The sequence below is a fragment of the Pongo pygmaeus genome, chromosome 16, assembly GCF_028885625.2.
Source record: "Pongo pygmaeus isolate AG05252 chromosome 16, NHGRI_mPonPyg2-v2.0_pri, whole genome shotgun sequence".
Classification (NCBI taxonomy): Eukaryota; Metazoa; Chordata; class Mammalia; order Primates; family Hominidae; genus Pongo; species Pongo pygmaeus.
The window spans coordinates 26,341,093-26,356,149 of record NC_072389.2 but is presented as its reverse complement, the minus strand read 5'-3'; the positions used below and the strand labels follow the sequence as shown (position 1 = coordinate 26,356,149).

The 15,057-nt window shown below is 43.3% G+C and overlaps 1 protein-coding gene across 1 annotated transcript; it reads left to right on the top strand.

Annotated features, from left to right (window-relative positions):
• The first annotated feature begins 311 nt into the window (after positions 1 to 311).
• LOC134737586 (uncharacterized) lies at positions 312 to 14,300 on the top strand. The gene is made up of 7 exons (XM_063652334.1): positions 312 to 503; positions 5,765 to 6,012; positions 6,619 to 6,721; positions 7,616 to 7,717; positions 10,010 to 10,134; positions 12,439 to 13,016; positions 14,260 to 14,300. Exons 1-6 carry the CDS (start codon positions 312 to 314, stop codon positions 12,440 to 12,442), a joined length of 774 nt encoding a protein of 257 aa, XP_063508404.1. The 3' UTR covers positions 12,443 to 13,016; positions 14,260 to 14,300.
• Positions 14,301 to 15,057: the final 757 nt, after the last annotated feature.

Sequence of the window (15,057 nt, the reverse complement as noted above, 5' to 3'; positions counted from 1 at the left end):
TTCCCTGAAGTGTGACTTCACTGCCATGTGACCAGGGAATCCCTAGATTGATGAAGAGTAAACATAAAAACACTTTCTTGAACAATACGCTGGCAGCTGTGAATAGATGTATGGGTATGAAAGGGTTTCAAAAGGAGTGAAGGATGCCATATGTGCAGTTGTCAGGGCCTGCAACACAGTGACTAAAGGTACAGCTGTGCATGCCTGGCACAACTTCTGACCTTCAACTGTATTCACTGATGATAATGAACAAGGTGGTGATTTTGATGGTTTCTTCAGGAAAGTGAGAAAAATATGTAACATCCTTACATATGCAAACAATATACCTTCAGTTTGTCAGTAAGCTGGAAGAAGCGGATAACAAGAAAGCTTTTAATATCGACAAAGAGGCTCCAGTTTCTTCGTTCACCCATGGTGATAGAGCTGACATTGATCTGAATCAGGGTGATTGTGATAATGACATTAACACTGCAGAAAAAGTACCTATAGATGACATGGTTAATGTATGTGACGGGTTTACTGAAGGACCAGAACAGTGTTCATTCATAACAAAAAGAAATCATGTCAGTTTATAAAATGAGAGCCTTGGGCTGGGCACAGTGTCTCACGCCTGTAATCCCAGCACTTTGGGAGGCCAAGGCGGGCAGATCACTTGAGGTCAGGAGTTCAAGAACAGCCTGGCCAACACAGTGAAACCCTGACACTACTGAAAATACAAAATTAGCTGGGCCTGGTGGCAGGCGCCTGTAATCTCAGCTACTCGGGAGGCTGAGGCAGGAGAATCATTTGATCCTGGGAGGCGAAGGTTGCAGTGAGCCGAGATCACACCACCGCACCCCAGCCTGGGTGACAGAGCGACACCCCATCTCAGAAAATAAATAAATAAATAAAACGAGATCCTTCTAGACAATACTCATTGTTAATGAGACAGATGACTTTAGAGGAAACATTTTAAAAAGCCATCCCTCAGAATGCCTCTTTATTCCTAGAGGACTCCCTGGAATTCTTCTCAACTGCTTCTGATGATGTTTCTGCTTACTTTTTTTTTTTTTTTTTTGAGAAGATGTCTCGCTCTGTCGCCCAGGCTGGAGTGCAGTGGCACGATCTCGGCTCACTGCAAGCTCCGCCTCCCGGGTTCACACCATTCTCCTGCCTCAGCCTCCTGAGTAGCTGAGACTACAGGTGCCTGCCACCATGCCCGGCTAATTTTTTGTGTTTTTAGTAGAGACGGGGTTTCACCGTGTTAGCCAGGATGGTCTCGATCTCCTGACCTCACGATCTGCCCACCTCGGCCTCCCAAAGTATTAATTTTTTTTTTTTTTTTTGGAGATGGAGTCTTGCTGTGTCACCCAGGCTGGAGTGCAGTGGCCTGATGTCTGCTCACTGCAAGCTCCGCCTCCCAGGTTCACGCCATTCTCCTGCCTCAGCCTCCCAAGTAGCTGGGACTACAGGCACCTGCCACGATGCCCGGCTAATTTTTTGTAATTTTTTAGTAGAGATGGGGTTTCACCGTGTTAGCCAGGATGGTCTTGATCTCCTGACTTTGTGATCCATCTGCCTCGGCCTCCCAAAGTGCTGAGATTACAGGGGTGAGCCACAACGCCCAGCCAAGTATTAAATTTTTTATTTGAAAAATCTCCTCTCTCCAAAGATCTCCCAGTGTTTCTGCAGAGGTCTTTACTTAGGTAAAGAGAAGAAGCAATTCTTGGCTGGGTACAGTGGCTCACGCCTGTAATGCCAGCACTTTGGAAAGCAAGGTTGGTGGATTCCTTGATCCCAGAAGTTCAAGATCAGCCTGGCCAACATGGTGAAACCCCATCTTTGCCAAAAATACAAAAATTAGGCGTGTGTGGTGGAGTGCACCTGTAGTCCCAGCTACTCGGGAGACTGGGATAGAAGGACCGCTTGGGCCTGGGAGGTCAAGGCTGCAATGAACCAAGGTGGTGCCACTGCACTCCAGCCTGGGGAACAGAGTGAGACCCTGTTTAAAAAAAAAAAAAAATTATTTGTGAGGGTGAAAATTAAATGCCTTTGATTGTGCATAGCTATCAGTTATTCCTTGTTTTAATATTTAGTTTATTGTGAAATATAACACATATAGAAATGTACATAAAACAAAACACAGGGCCAGGCCCGGTGGGTCAGGCCTATAATCTCAGCACTTTTGGAGGCTGAGGCGGGCGGATTACTTGAGGTCAGGAGTTTGAGACCAGCCTGGCCAACATGGTGAAACCCCATCTCTACTAAAAATACAAAAATTAGTCGGATATGATGGTGCATGCCTGTAATCCCAGATACTTGGGAGGCTGAGGCAGGAGAATCGCTTGAACCTGAGAGGCAGAGGTTACAGTGAACCAAGATCGCGCTACTGCACTCCAGCCTGGGCAACGGAGTCAGACGCTGTCTAAAAAAAAAAAAAAAATAGTCTGGGTGTGGTGGCTCATGCCCGTAATCCCAGCACTTTGGGAGGCCGAGGCAGGCAGATCACCTGAGGTCAGGAGTTCGAGACCAGCCTGACCAACATGGAGAAACCCCGTCCCTACTCAAAGTACAAAATTAGCTGGGCGTAGTGTTGCATGACTGAAATCCCAGCTACTTGGGAGGCTGAGGCAGGAGAATCGCTTGATCTGGGAGGCGGAGGTTGTTGTGAGCTGAGATCATGCCATTGTACTCCAGCCTGGGCAACAAGAGCGAAACTCCGTCTCAAAAAAAAAAAAAAACAAAACAAAAACAAAAAACACAGTGTAACATGTTATTATAAAGTCACTGCTCAGGGACCAACTTGCCCACTCCTGTGCCTCTAGAGGGAAGCTCCCTCCTCCCACTGTTCTTTAGAGTTTTATATCTTAAGCACAGGAGTCAACAAACTAGGCCTATGCATCACATCTGGCACCCAGCCTTTATTTTTTTGAGATGGCATCTCACTCTGTCACCCAGGCTGCAGTGTGGCAGCACAATCTCAGTTCACTGCAATCTCCGCCTCCCAGATTCAAGCAATTCTCCTGCCTCAGCCTCCTGAGTAGCTGTGATTACAGGTACGGGCCATCATACCCGGCTAATTTTTGTATTTTTGGTAGAGATGGGGTTTCGCCATGTTGGTCAGTCTGGTCTCGAACTCCTCATGTCAGGTGATCCACCTGCATTGGCCTCTCAAAGTGCTGAGATTACAGGCATGAGCCATGATGCCTGACCCAGCCTTTCTTAAAATGAAGGTTTTGGCTGGCGTGGTGGCTCACGTCTGTAATCCCAGCACTTTGGGAGGCCAAGGCAGGTGGATCACCTGAGGTCAGGAGTTCGAGACCAGCCTGGCCAACATGGTGAAACTCCATCTGTACCAAAATACAAAAATTAGCTGGGCATGATGGCAGGCACATGTAATGCCAGCTACTCAGGAGCCTGAGGCACGAGAATCACTTGAACCCAGGAGGCGGAGGTTGCAGTGAGCCATGATCGCACGATTGCACGCCAGCCTGGGCAACAAGAGCAAAACTCCATCTCAAAAAAAAAAAAAAAAAAAAAGGATGTCCTTTTTTGTCTCTCAACCCCGTTTTTTATTTTTTTTATTTTCAGACGGGGTCTCACTCTGTTGCCGAGAGTGGAGTGCAGGGGCCCGATCTTAGCTCACTGCGGCCTCAACTTCTCTGGCTCACATGATCCTCCCACCTCAGCCTCCCAAACAGCTGGGACCACAGGTGGGTACCACCGTGCCCGCCTAATTTTTGTATTTTTTGTAGAGATGGGATTATGCCATGTTGCTCAGGCTGATCTCGAACTTCTGGGCTCAAATATCTCTCTGCCTCCACCTTCCAAAGTGCTGGGATTATAGGCGTGAGCTACCATGCCCAGCCCTGCTTTAATTTAAAGTGTATTACATTTGATATTAGTACAGCCCCTTCAGCTCTTTTTGGGTTACTATTTTAATTGTATCTTTGTATCCTTTGACTTTCAATCCATTTCTGTATTTAAAATATTTATCTTGTAGATAGCACATTGGTGGATCATATTTTGTTTTTTAATCCTTTCAGCCAGTCTGCTTTTCTTTCTTTCTTTCTTTTTTTTTTTTTTTTTTTTGAGACAGAGTTTTGCTTTTGCTACCCAGGCTAGAGTGCTATGGTGCGATCTCAGCTCACTGCAACCTCTGCCTCCTGGGTTCAAGGGATTCTCCAGCCTCAGCCTCCTGAGTAGCTGGGATTACAGGTGCGTGCTAATTTTGTAATTTTAGTAGAGACAGAGGTTTCTTCATGTTGGTCAGGCTGGTCTTGAACTCCTGACCTCAGGTGATCCACTGCCTCGGCCTCCCAAAGTGCTGGGATTACAGGCGTAAACCACCACGCCCGGCCAAAGTGGTGTATTTTTTTTCTCAGGGAATCTATTCCATTCTTTTTCCAGAAACCAAATTTGTACAAGTTAACTAAAATAAATATTTATACTCTAATTTTTTTGTTCTGAGGTCTTATTGAGGTTTTAGAATTTTATCTTTACATGTTTAGAAAAATTAGAAAATATAGATAAAACATAACCAACAAAATAATAATATCTTTCCTTCTGTTCAAAGTTCATTACTATTAGCCGAGTGCAGCGACTCACACCTGTAAGCCCAGCATTTTGGGAGACTGAGGCGGGTGGATCACTTGAGCCCAGGAATTCGAGACCAGCCTCGGCAACATGGCAAAACCCTGTCTACAAAAAATACAAAAATTAGCCAGGCGTGGTTGCATGTGCGTGCAGTCCCAGCTACTGGCAAGGCTGAGGTGGAGAACCACCTGAACTCGGTAAGTCAAGGCTGCAGTGGTGCAGCCTCTGTCCCCCAGGCTGGAGTGCAGTGGTGCAATCTCGGCTCACTGCAACCTCCGTCTCCCGGGTTCAAGCGATTCTCCTGCCTCAGCCTCCCGAGTAGCTGGGATTACAGGCACGCGCCACCACACCCAGCTAATCTTCGTATTTTTAGTAGAGAAGCGGGTCTCATCATGTTGGCCAGGCTGGTTTTGAACTCCTGACCTCAAATAATCCACCTGCCGCGGCCTCCTAAAGTGCTGGGATTACAGGCATAAGAAACCACACCCGGCCAGTATTTTTCTTTCTTAGAGGCAGGATCTTACTCCCAGGCTGGAGTGCGGTGGCACGATCTCAGCTCACTGTAGCATTGACCTCCCAGGCTCCGGCGATTCTCCTGTCTCAGCCTCCCGAGCAGCTGGGATCACAGGTGTGTGCCACCACACCTGGCCAATTGTTAAATTTTTTTATTTTTATTTTTTAGAGATGGGGTCTTGCTATGTTGCCCAGTCTGGCAACATGGGATCCTCCAACTCCCGACTTCGAGGGATCCTCACTCTTCGGCCTCCCAAAGGCTGAAAATTACAGACGTGAGCCAGCATGCCCAGCCTATATTGTTTTATATTTCTTCAATTTTGTTTTGTGGTCGCTGGAGGTCTGTTTCCTTCTTGGATTCCCTGCACAGTGCTTCCACAGCTGCTCCGTGTAATCTGCCCAAGACTTTTGCTGTGTTCAGTTGAACACACAGGAGGAAGCTCTGCAGGCCCAAGCGAGCCGACCGCACAAAGATCTGTTCTCATACCCAGGGGAGCTGGTCTCCCCACTAGACCCGCGCCCTGGATAGCTCCAGTTTGTGTGAGCGCAACCACCTGCCGCCGCGTGATTAAGAGCGCTCTGGGCCAAGCAGTCTCCCGTGGGAGTGCTGGCGTGCGGAAATCCCGCCTTCCGGCTCCCGCTGTTGGCCTTGGCGCGGCCAGGGCGCTCCAAATAGGAAGATAAGCGGGATTGCTGGAAGCGGGAGAGACCGGAGGAGCGGCGAAGGGCTCCTCTTCCCCATTGGCTGCGCCCGCGGAGCAGCGTCGTTGCGATTGGCCGTACGCAGGGGGGCGGCAGTCCCGCGTCGGCCCGCCCCTCGGGCCGCCAGAGGCGCCGGGATCGCTGGCGCCGGCTGAGCCAGCGGCTCCTGGGAGGCTGCGTCCGCACGTCGGCGGGGCGAGGCCACTGGGCCCTGCGCGTCAGGTCCTGGCCTGGGGCACCTGGGCGGCCGGTGGCGGGGGCGGTGCGGGCGCGGGGCTGGCGGGCGGCGGAGCACGGGAGGCGGGCGTGGACGCGGCGGCCGCACCGCGGCCTGCGCCGACCGCCCGCGGCGCAGCCTCGGGCCTCTCTCCATCTCTCAAGTGGTGGCGGCTGTGGGTTTTTCTGCAGGCGATCCTTTTGAGTGATTTGTTTCACGCACGCGCCCTGCTGTGGGGTAAAGCGGCAGATTCGTGCTACTGTCATTTGTCCTTAAAACGATGAGCTTGTGTGTACCTTTTGGATTTGAGGGCAGGGAGATGACATTGTGACTTGGCTTCCTGTGACCGTCCATCCTCAAGGTCTTGTCAGCATGGTGCAGAAACTCGGCACACCCTGCCTACCTTGGAAGGAAGCTTTCCCTTCCCCACCTCCCTCTCCCTCCATCTCTTCCCTCTTTCCCTCTCTCCCTTTCACTCCCCTCCCCAGCTCTTCTCGCCCCCCTTTCTGTTTTCTCTCTCTCTCTTTCCTTTTCTGCATTAAACCTTTCGGGAGTGTCTTTGTAAACTATTAAAAAGCGTTAGGTCTTCAACATGTATGTTTACTTTGCAGGTCTGAGACCTGGGAGGAAGCTGGAGAAAAGATGCCCTCTGAATCTTTCTGTTTGGCTGCCCAGGCTCGCCTTGACTCCAAATGGTTGAAAACAGATATACAGGTGGGGTTTGATATGTGTTTTTGTTGGTGTGTTTCTGCTCCCATGTTTAAATTTCTCATGTAAGGCTTTTTTTAGGGTATGTAAGGGGAAGTCAGTTGTATCTTGCTATATTGAGGAGCAGGTTTGTTTCCTTTAACTTAAAATGTTAACAGTCTTTATGGCTGTTTTTGTAGATCGTGCACGGCTGCCTTTTAATTAGTTTCTTGCAAGTAAGTGCATGAAACTTGAGATCTATTAATAGGCAAATTTTTTTTCCTATTATTACTGGTTAAGAAATCTGCCACACTCCTAACCATATCATGGTGACTGTTGTTTGTTACTGACAGTTTTTGAGCTGTTGAGTTAACTGTGGAGGGGAAAATTGGAGACGTAAGTTGCAGTAATTATGGCCGCTAGGAACTCACTCATTATGAGGCCTTGTGTTTGTGTTTCTGGAGAGAGGAGTTAATTCAGTTGAGCTGTTTGTTTTGTATTTGTAACTCCTTATTAAGAGGAGTGCTCAGATTTTCACATCAAGAATATGAGGAAACAGTGTTGGCCTTAGGTCCTAATTTTTTGATTTAATGAGGTAATTGCAAGCTTGTCAGGACGTTATTAAATAAATAACAGTAATATTTCGATAGACAATTCTTTACACCTAATCTACTTTTATTTGGAAATAGCTTGGAAAAACTACTTTTGGAACTCCTTATCAGCAGCAAAAAGAAGTGTTTGAAATATTTTGTGTGTGTCTGTGTATTTTCCTACTCCCTAAGGTTAACCATTTTAAGTATTAAGTAATCTGCCTTGACTGTTCATCAAAAGTCGTGTAGGCTGTTAAGCAGTAGTTGATCATGGATACTTACACTGAAGTGTTATTGCCCCTTCCTAATTTTTCCTTTTCTTTTTAAACAGGTGTTGAGTGTTGGTAGATATGAGAGTCCAGTGTTTAGAAGTGTGTTGTGTGGCCAGGCACAGTGGCTCACGCCTGTAATCCCGGCAGTTTGGGAGGCCGAGGTGGGTGGATCCCCTGAGGTCAGGAGTTGGAGACCAGCCTGACCAATATGGTGAAACCTCGTCTCTATTAAAAATACAAAATTAGCCAGGGGTGGTGGTGTATGCCTGTAATCCCAGCTACTCGGGAGGCTGAGGCAGGAGAATCGCTTGAACCCGGGAGGCAGAGGTTGCAGTGAGTCAAGATCACGCCATTGCACTCCAGCCTGGGCAATGAGAGCAAACCTGTTTCAAAAAAAAAAAAAAAACTGTTGTGGATGATGGGATTGTTATTCACAGTGTGATGTTACATAAGACAGAGCACAGAGAATTGGGTCAAGAATTGGTGTAGTTACACTTTGGGTTTGCTTCTCTTTAAACATGTCCTTTGATTTAGCTATAATGGTCTGTTTTTGTCATTTTAAGTGGATGGGAGAGGTGAGAGATGAGTACTTTCATATTTCTGAAATCCTGAGATTCAGGCAAAGTTGTTTTAATAATTGTTTTTATATTAGTGTCTATGTATTTTGAGAAACCTTTTGGAGTAAAGGACTTTACCTAATAAAGTTTTTTTCTTAATAATTGTAATTTAATAACTGCTAAATATGAGTTCTAGTGTCTTGATCTAAAACCAGTTTAATGCTGAATTGAGTTCCTATGATGGGTTAGGCAGATAACCCAGGGAGGCACATTTATGTCTTAAAGGGCCTGTTGTTTTGATTTATTAAGTTTAATACACAGTACTTGCTCATTGTTACACATTTCCAATATGATTAGAAAGTCTTTTTTTTTTGAGACGCAGTCTTGCTCTGTCGCCCAGGCTGGTTGCAGTGGTGCAATCTTGGCTCACTGCAAGCTCCGCCTCCCGAATTCAAGTGATTCTCTCCACCTCAGCCTTCTGAGTAGCTGGGATTACAAGTGTGAGCCACCATGCATGCCCGACTAATTTTTGTATTTTTAGTAAAGACGGGGTTTCACCGTGTTGGCCTTAGAGGGCCTGTTGTTTTGATTTATTAAGTTTAATACACAGTACTTGGCCCTTGTTACACATTTCCAATATGATTAGAAAGTCTCTTTTTTTTTTTTTTTTGAGACGCAGTCTCGCTCTGTTGCCCAGGCTGGAGTGCAGTGGCATGATCTCGGCTCACTGCAAGCTCGGCCTCCCGGGTTCACACCATTCTCCTTCCTCAGCCTCCGGAGTAGCTGGGACTCCAGGCACCCGCCACCATGGCCGGCTGATTTTTTGTGTTTTTAGTAGAGACGGGGTTTCACCGTGTTAGGCAGGATGGTCTCGATCTCCTGACCATGTGATCTGCCCACCTCGGCCTCCCAAAGTGCTGGGATTACAGGCGTGAGCCACCGCGCCTGGCCTCTGCTTACCTTATAAAATAAAACAGGATACAGTAACCTTTTAATCAAAACACAGCATCATAGATGGAGACACAAAGCCCGACATTGTTATTACTGTTTTTTTATCAGCCGGTACAAGTATTCTAGTGATGGTACTGTGCTGCGTAGCTACCCTGAACACACTACTTTCTCACTGTGTTAAGGGTATGTCATATTTTTACTGTTAAGTACTTATGTGTGAATAAGTGTAAGGAAATGTTTGCCTATCAGTAGCATATAAATTCAGAGGCAGGAATGATGGTAATGCCAAACAACCACAGATATTTCACATGGGTGGCTGAGATAACGACACTTTTGCTTTCTTATGGTTCACTGTACACAAACTTTGTGTAATGTAGAAAATAAATATTTTGTAAAATTACCTTCAGGCTATGTGTATAAAAGATGTATATAATACATAAATGAGTCTGGTGTTTCAACTTGGGTCCCATCCCCAAGATAACTTATTATGTAGATGCAAATATTCCAAAATATGAAAAATTCTGAATCACTTCTGATCCCAAGCATTTCAGATAAGGCATACTTAATCTGTAATTCAAGATGTATTTTACCCATTTACCTGATCTAGATGCTATATTTTTGTTAGGTGTATATTAGCTTTATATGTACAGGTGTCAGTGACTATAAGACCTGGCTTTAAATTTAACCTTTTCCTTAATATTGGATGGGCCCCATATATACTGTTGTATGTGTATATAAGGTAACACAAGTCCTTTTGTCTCCCCCAGTTCCTTTTGCATATGAGAAAACATAAGCCATTTTGTGCCTCTTGCATCTTAAGCCATAGTCTATTTTACTATGTGGTTTCCCATCTAGTTATTTTTGGGAGTACCAGATGGTCTCATAAAAACAGTGGGTTTTCCTGAAACTTTTGGATTAATATTGAACTTGTTTATCATCTTTTAGCTGTGCAGTCAGAGAAGAAATGCCTTAGAAAGGCAAGCAAGTGGCTTTTGGAATATACAGAAGAATATGATCAGATATTTACTCCTAAGAAAAAACAAAAGAAGGTACAGGAGCAGGTGCACAAGGTGTGTTGCAAAATTTCGGCAAACTTTCACTGGTCCTTAGGAAACTGAAATTTTATCTTCAGTGTCATACTTTAACTTCATGAAATAATAATTTCTGTAACTGGGATCTTGTTTTTTATTCTCAGCTTCTAGCACAGTACTTAGGATTTAGTGGTTATTCAGGAAATATATAAATGAGTCTACATATTATATTTCTTTATGTATATATTTTTTCTTCTTTGTCTTCAAAGAGTATTTAATGACTTAGGAATATTGTTGTGATTTTATCTTAAGTAAAAATATAGGATATAAAGTGAAATATATATAGTCTGATCCTAATTTCAAAAATAAATACATCTTATTTGTCTTATTTTTTAATTCAGTTGTTTTAAAATGAAGTATTTAGAGACATTTTGACCTTCTACGCCTACATAGGTTAATATGTAGTTAAAAAATGGAACATTTTCCTTTATAATCAATTTAACAGACTTACATCTTATATAAGATCTGTTTATCTGACATCAACTGCCTTTCAGATTTCACCAGTTATCCCCTAACCTTTACCTTTGGATTATTCATACCAGGTCTCAGTCTAGGACTACTCATTGTAACTGGTTGTTATGGTTCTCAAATCCCTTTGAATTCAGAGCAATCTCTTTTTCCTGATCAAGATCATGTCTTTAAGAGAGTGACATGTAAAGTTATCTACTTCTCTATATTTGTGTAATTGCTTTCTCATAGGTGTCACTTAGATTTTCTCTATCTCCTGTTCTCTGTGAAGTGGAAGATAGAATCTATCAGTTTGATAGATTGAAGTTGAACATTTTTAGCTAGACTATATCAGAGATGATAATGTGTAATACATTGCATATTGAGGGTTTAAAAAAAAAGGAATATTTTATTCCCATCAGCCATTCCCCGACAGTTTGTTTTTTCTTTTTTAAAATTGAGACAGGGTCTTGCCCAAGCTGGAGTGCAGAGATGCATGAACACAGTTCACTGCAGCCTTGACCTCCTGGGTTTAAGCAATCCTTCCATCTCAGCCTCCTGAGTAGTTGGGACCACAGGTGCACACTACCACACCTGGCTAATTTTTAACAACAACTATTTTGTAGAGGCGATATCCCACTATGTTGCCCTTGCTAGTCTGGAATTCCTGGGCTCCAGTGATCTTTCTGCCTGAGCCTCCCAGAGTGTTGGTATTACAGGTGTGAGCTACCACGCCCAGCTTCCCTGATGGTTTTTTGAAAACCCCAGTTGAAGATCTTTACCTATATTAATAATTTTATTAGAGGTTACAAAATGAAGACTTTCAGATTTTATTATTTTCTCTATTTTTATTAAGTGATAGTCTCTTTCATTAACTGGACTCTATTATTGTCCTGAAATACTTGAAAGGCAGAATAAGTGCTTCTTTCTTTCCCATTAATTACCAATTGTAACATTAAGGAGTTCATTAGTAGTTGTTTTAATTGGAGACATTAGAGCAGTCTTTTTCCCCTGCCTTTGAATTATTGTTGTGGACTTATCAATATCATAGCTTCAGTGTATCTCAGTCAACTTCATTTTTTTCTTTATTTAATTTTGGTTAAATATACATATATATAAAACATTTTATTATTTTATTTTATTTTATTTTTTTGAGAGAGAGAGTCTCACTCTCGCCCAGGCTGGAGTGCAGTGGTATGATCTCGGCTCACTGCAAGCTCCATCTCCCGGATTCACACCTCCTTCTGCCTCAGCCTCCCATGTAGCTGGGACTACAGGTGCCCGCCAGCACACCTGGCTAATTTTTTGCATTTTTAGTAGAGACGGGGTTTCACCGTGTTAGCCAGGATGGTCTCGATCTCCTGACCTCGTGATCTGCCCGCCTCGGCCTCCCAAAGTGCTCGGATTATAGGCATGAGCCACAGCGCTGGGCCTGTTTTATCCATTTGTAAGTGTACAGTTCAGTGGCATGAAGCACAGTTACATTGTTGTGCAACCATCTCCACCATCCATCTCAATAATTTTTTTCATCTTTCCAAACTAAAAGTCAATACCCATTAACCAATAACTCCCTTTTCTGCTCAACCCCTGGCAATTGCCATTCTATGTTCTGTCTTAAGAATTTTCTTATTCTGGATACCGCATATACTTGAAATCATATGATATTTGTTCTTTGTGTCTAAGTAATTTCCCTTAGCATACATAATGTCTTCAAGGTTCATCCACTTTTTGTAGCCTTTGTCAGAATTTCATTCCTTTTAAAGTGCATTATTCTTTTTGACACTTAAATTACAACAATTTTGGCCTGTGGACTCTAATTTTATTTTTTGTTCTTAGGTAAGTTCCCGCTGTGAAGAGGAAAGCCTTCTAGCCCGAGGTCGATCTAGTGCTCAGAACAAGCAGGTGGATGAGAATTCTTTGATTTCAACCAAGGAAGAGCTTCCAGTTCTTGAAAGGGAGGCTCTGTAGATCAGGCGCAGTGGCTCACGCCTGTAATCCCAGCACTTTGGGAGGCCGAGGCGGGTGGATCATGAGGTCAGGAGATGGAGACCATCCTGGCTAACATGGTGAAATCCTGTCTCTACTATAAATACAAAAAATTAGCCGGGCATGGTGGCGGGAGCCTGTAGTCCCTGCTACTAGGGAGGCTGAGGCAGGAGAATGGCATGAACCCGGAAGACTGAGCGTGCAGTGAGCGGGGATCCCATGACTGCACTCCAGCCTGGGTGACACAGCAAGACTCTGTCTCAAAAAAAAAAAAAAGGAGGTTCCATTTTTGGAGGGCCCCTTGGCTCAGTCAGAACTTGGAGGTGGACATGCTGAGTTGCCACAGCTGACCTTGTCTGTACCTGTGGCTCCGGGAGTCTCTCCACGGCCTGCCCTTGAGTCTGAGGAATTGCTGGTTAAAACGCCAGGTAAGGTGTGGTTGGGGTCTCAGTATTTGAGCAGATATGATTAGAGGAAGCAGGAGATTTTAGTATGTTTTGATGTAAAGCCAACATTGTATCTATATACAATAAACTACCCCCTTTTATCCTGGGAAATAGTTACAATGATGGCTAATTAGATATAGTTACTAACTATGAATTGTGGCACGCTATCAAGAAGACATATTTTTGATAACTATGCTCCTTGCTCCAGTGTTGCTCTTCATGATTGTTGATCAGCCACTGTGTAAATTACAACCAGCATAACAGGGCTTCAAGAGGGGCACCGCACATTAGTGGAATAAGCACTGTGCTTCAGGTGCTGGCTCCACCAGTCCTTGTGTTACTTGGGAAGTTGTTTAGTCTCTGAACTTGTTTCCTCATCTATAAAATGGAGATCATAATGTATTAATGTATGATGTTATATACCTGACCACATAGTAATTACCAGTTCATTAGAAGTTAATTACCAGTTACTTCTCACTTGATCATTCTTTATGAATCACCTGGGGAGAGTTGGATCTAAACATATTGTCTCTAATTCACCTTGTAACTATTGAATATTATAGGCAGTCAAGGAATGGGAAGAATCCTCTTTTCTGTACCGCTTTAAATTTTGGATGTAACTTTTTTACATCATCAACAGGAGCTTTTGATGTTGTTCCTTAAAGAAATGATTCCAATTGTGCTTAAACTAGTTGGGTATAATTAAAAAGATTTTTGAAAGAATAGTAAAGATAGTTGTTGTTTCAGTACCTATTATGTGCCAAACTCGATTTATTAAGTCAGCTCTTTTATATAATTCTTGAGTCATCCTATGAATTATCTTTTACCTATTGAATTTTATTTTCTTAGGGGCAGAGCAGAAACTGTAATCGTGGTCCATTTATGACCATTATCCAAGCTCTATTTCACTCCTCCTTATTTTGTCCTCACCAACAATCAGTTGTCATAAAGATAGTTCTGTCCTTTTGATTTCTCCCTTAGTTATTTTGTGATTTAAAGTCAACACACACACATCCCTCACATTAGTTTGTGTTTGCATTGAGAACTGTTTACTTGTTTTGTTTACTAATATTTTATAATCAAATTACCATCCTGCCTCTTCCCATAAGATGATGGAGAAAACATCAGAAACATTGAGATTCACTTTGTGTGGTATACGGATTTTTAAAAAATTAACTTGTGCCCAGTTTCTAAATCATTTAATATAAAGATACATGCATTTCAGGACTTTATGAAAGTAAACATCAAAGAAAACCAACTAAGAAACTTCTTGAATCCAATGATTTAGACCCTGGATTTATGCCCAAGAAGGGGGACCTTGGCCTTTCTAAAAAGGTATGTTATTTTTGTAAGTTCTAAAAGAAATAAACTCAGGAAATGAGGAATTTTAAAAATGACATTTTGAGTAGTAGTTATAACATTGATGTACATACATATAGAAATTAGTGTGTGTGTCAGCAGGCATACATGATCTGAGATTTCCTACAGGAAAGGCTGTTTTGCAGTTGTGTAACCATGTATGTGTATAAACTGGTTTCAGGTGTCCTTTCCAAGTGAAAAAAATTTTAAAATGCTTTTAAGATTAAGTTTGTGTTTGTTATAATTTCTTTTCTGGGTTCAAATCCTCTTAACTGTTTTCTACTAAACTACTATCTCAAACATCACTAGTCTGCTCTATCCTATTGCCATGTCGTTGTAGCCCTTTTGTTTTTTTTTTTTTTTTGAGACAGGGTCTGATTCTGTCACCCAGGCTGGAGTGCAGTGGCATAATTTTGGCTCACTGTAATCTCTGCCTCCCAGGCTCCCCAGATAATTTTTTGTATTTTTTTGGTAGAGACGGGGTATCAATTTTTTTGTGTGATTCATACTTTTTGTGTTTTATTCAAGAAATCTAGTGTGATGGCTTAAGCCTATAATCCAGGGATTTAGGGAACCTGAGGCGGCAGGATTGCTTAAGCTCAGGAGTTTGAGACCAGCCTGGGCAATAAAGGAGACCTTGTCTCTACAAAACAAAACACAATGC

Excerpts from the sequence above, each read along its gene's own strand:
- LOC134737586 (XM_063652334.1), top strand. The coding sequence starts at position 312 with ATGCAAACAATATACCTTCAGTTTGTCAGTAAGCTGGAAGAAGCGGAT. Across the intron at positions 6,722-7,615 it reads GGTTGAAAACAGATATACAG|GTGTTGAGTGTTGGTAGATA; the intron begins GTGGGGTTTGAT and ends CTTTTTAAACAG. Across the intron at positions 7,718-10,009 it reads CGGCAGTTTGGGAGGCCGAG|CTGTGCAGTCAGAGAAGAAA; the intron begins GTGGGTGGATCC and ends ATCATCTTTTAG.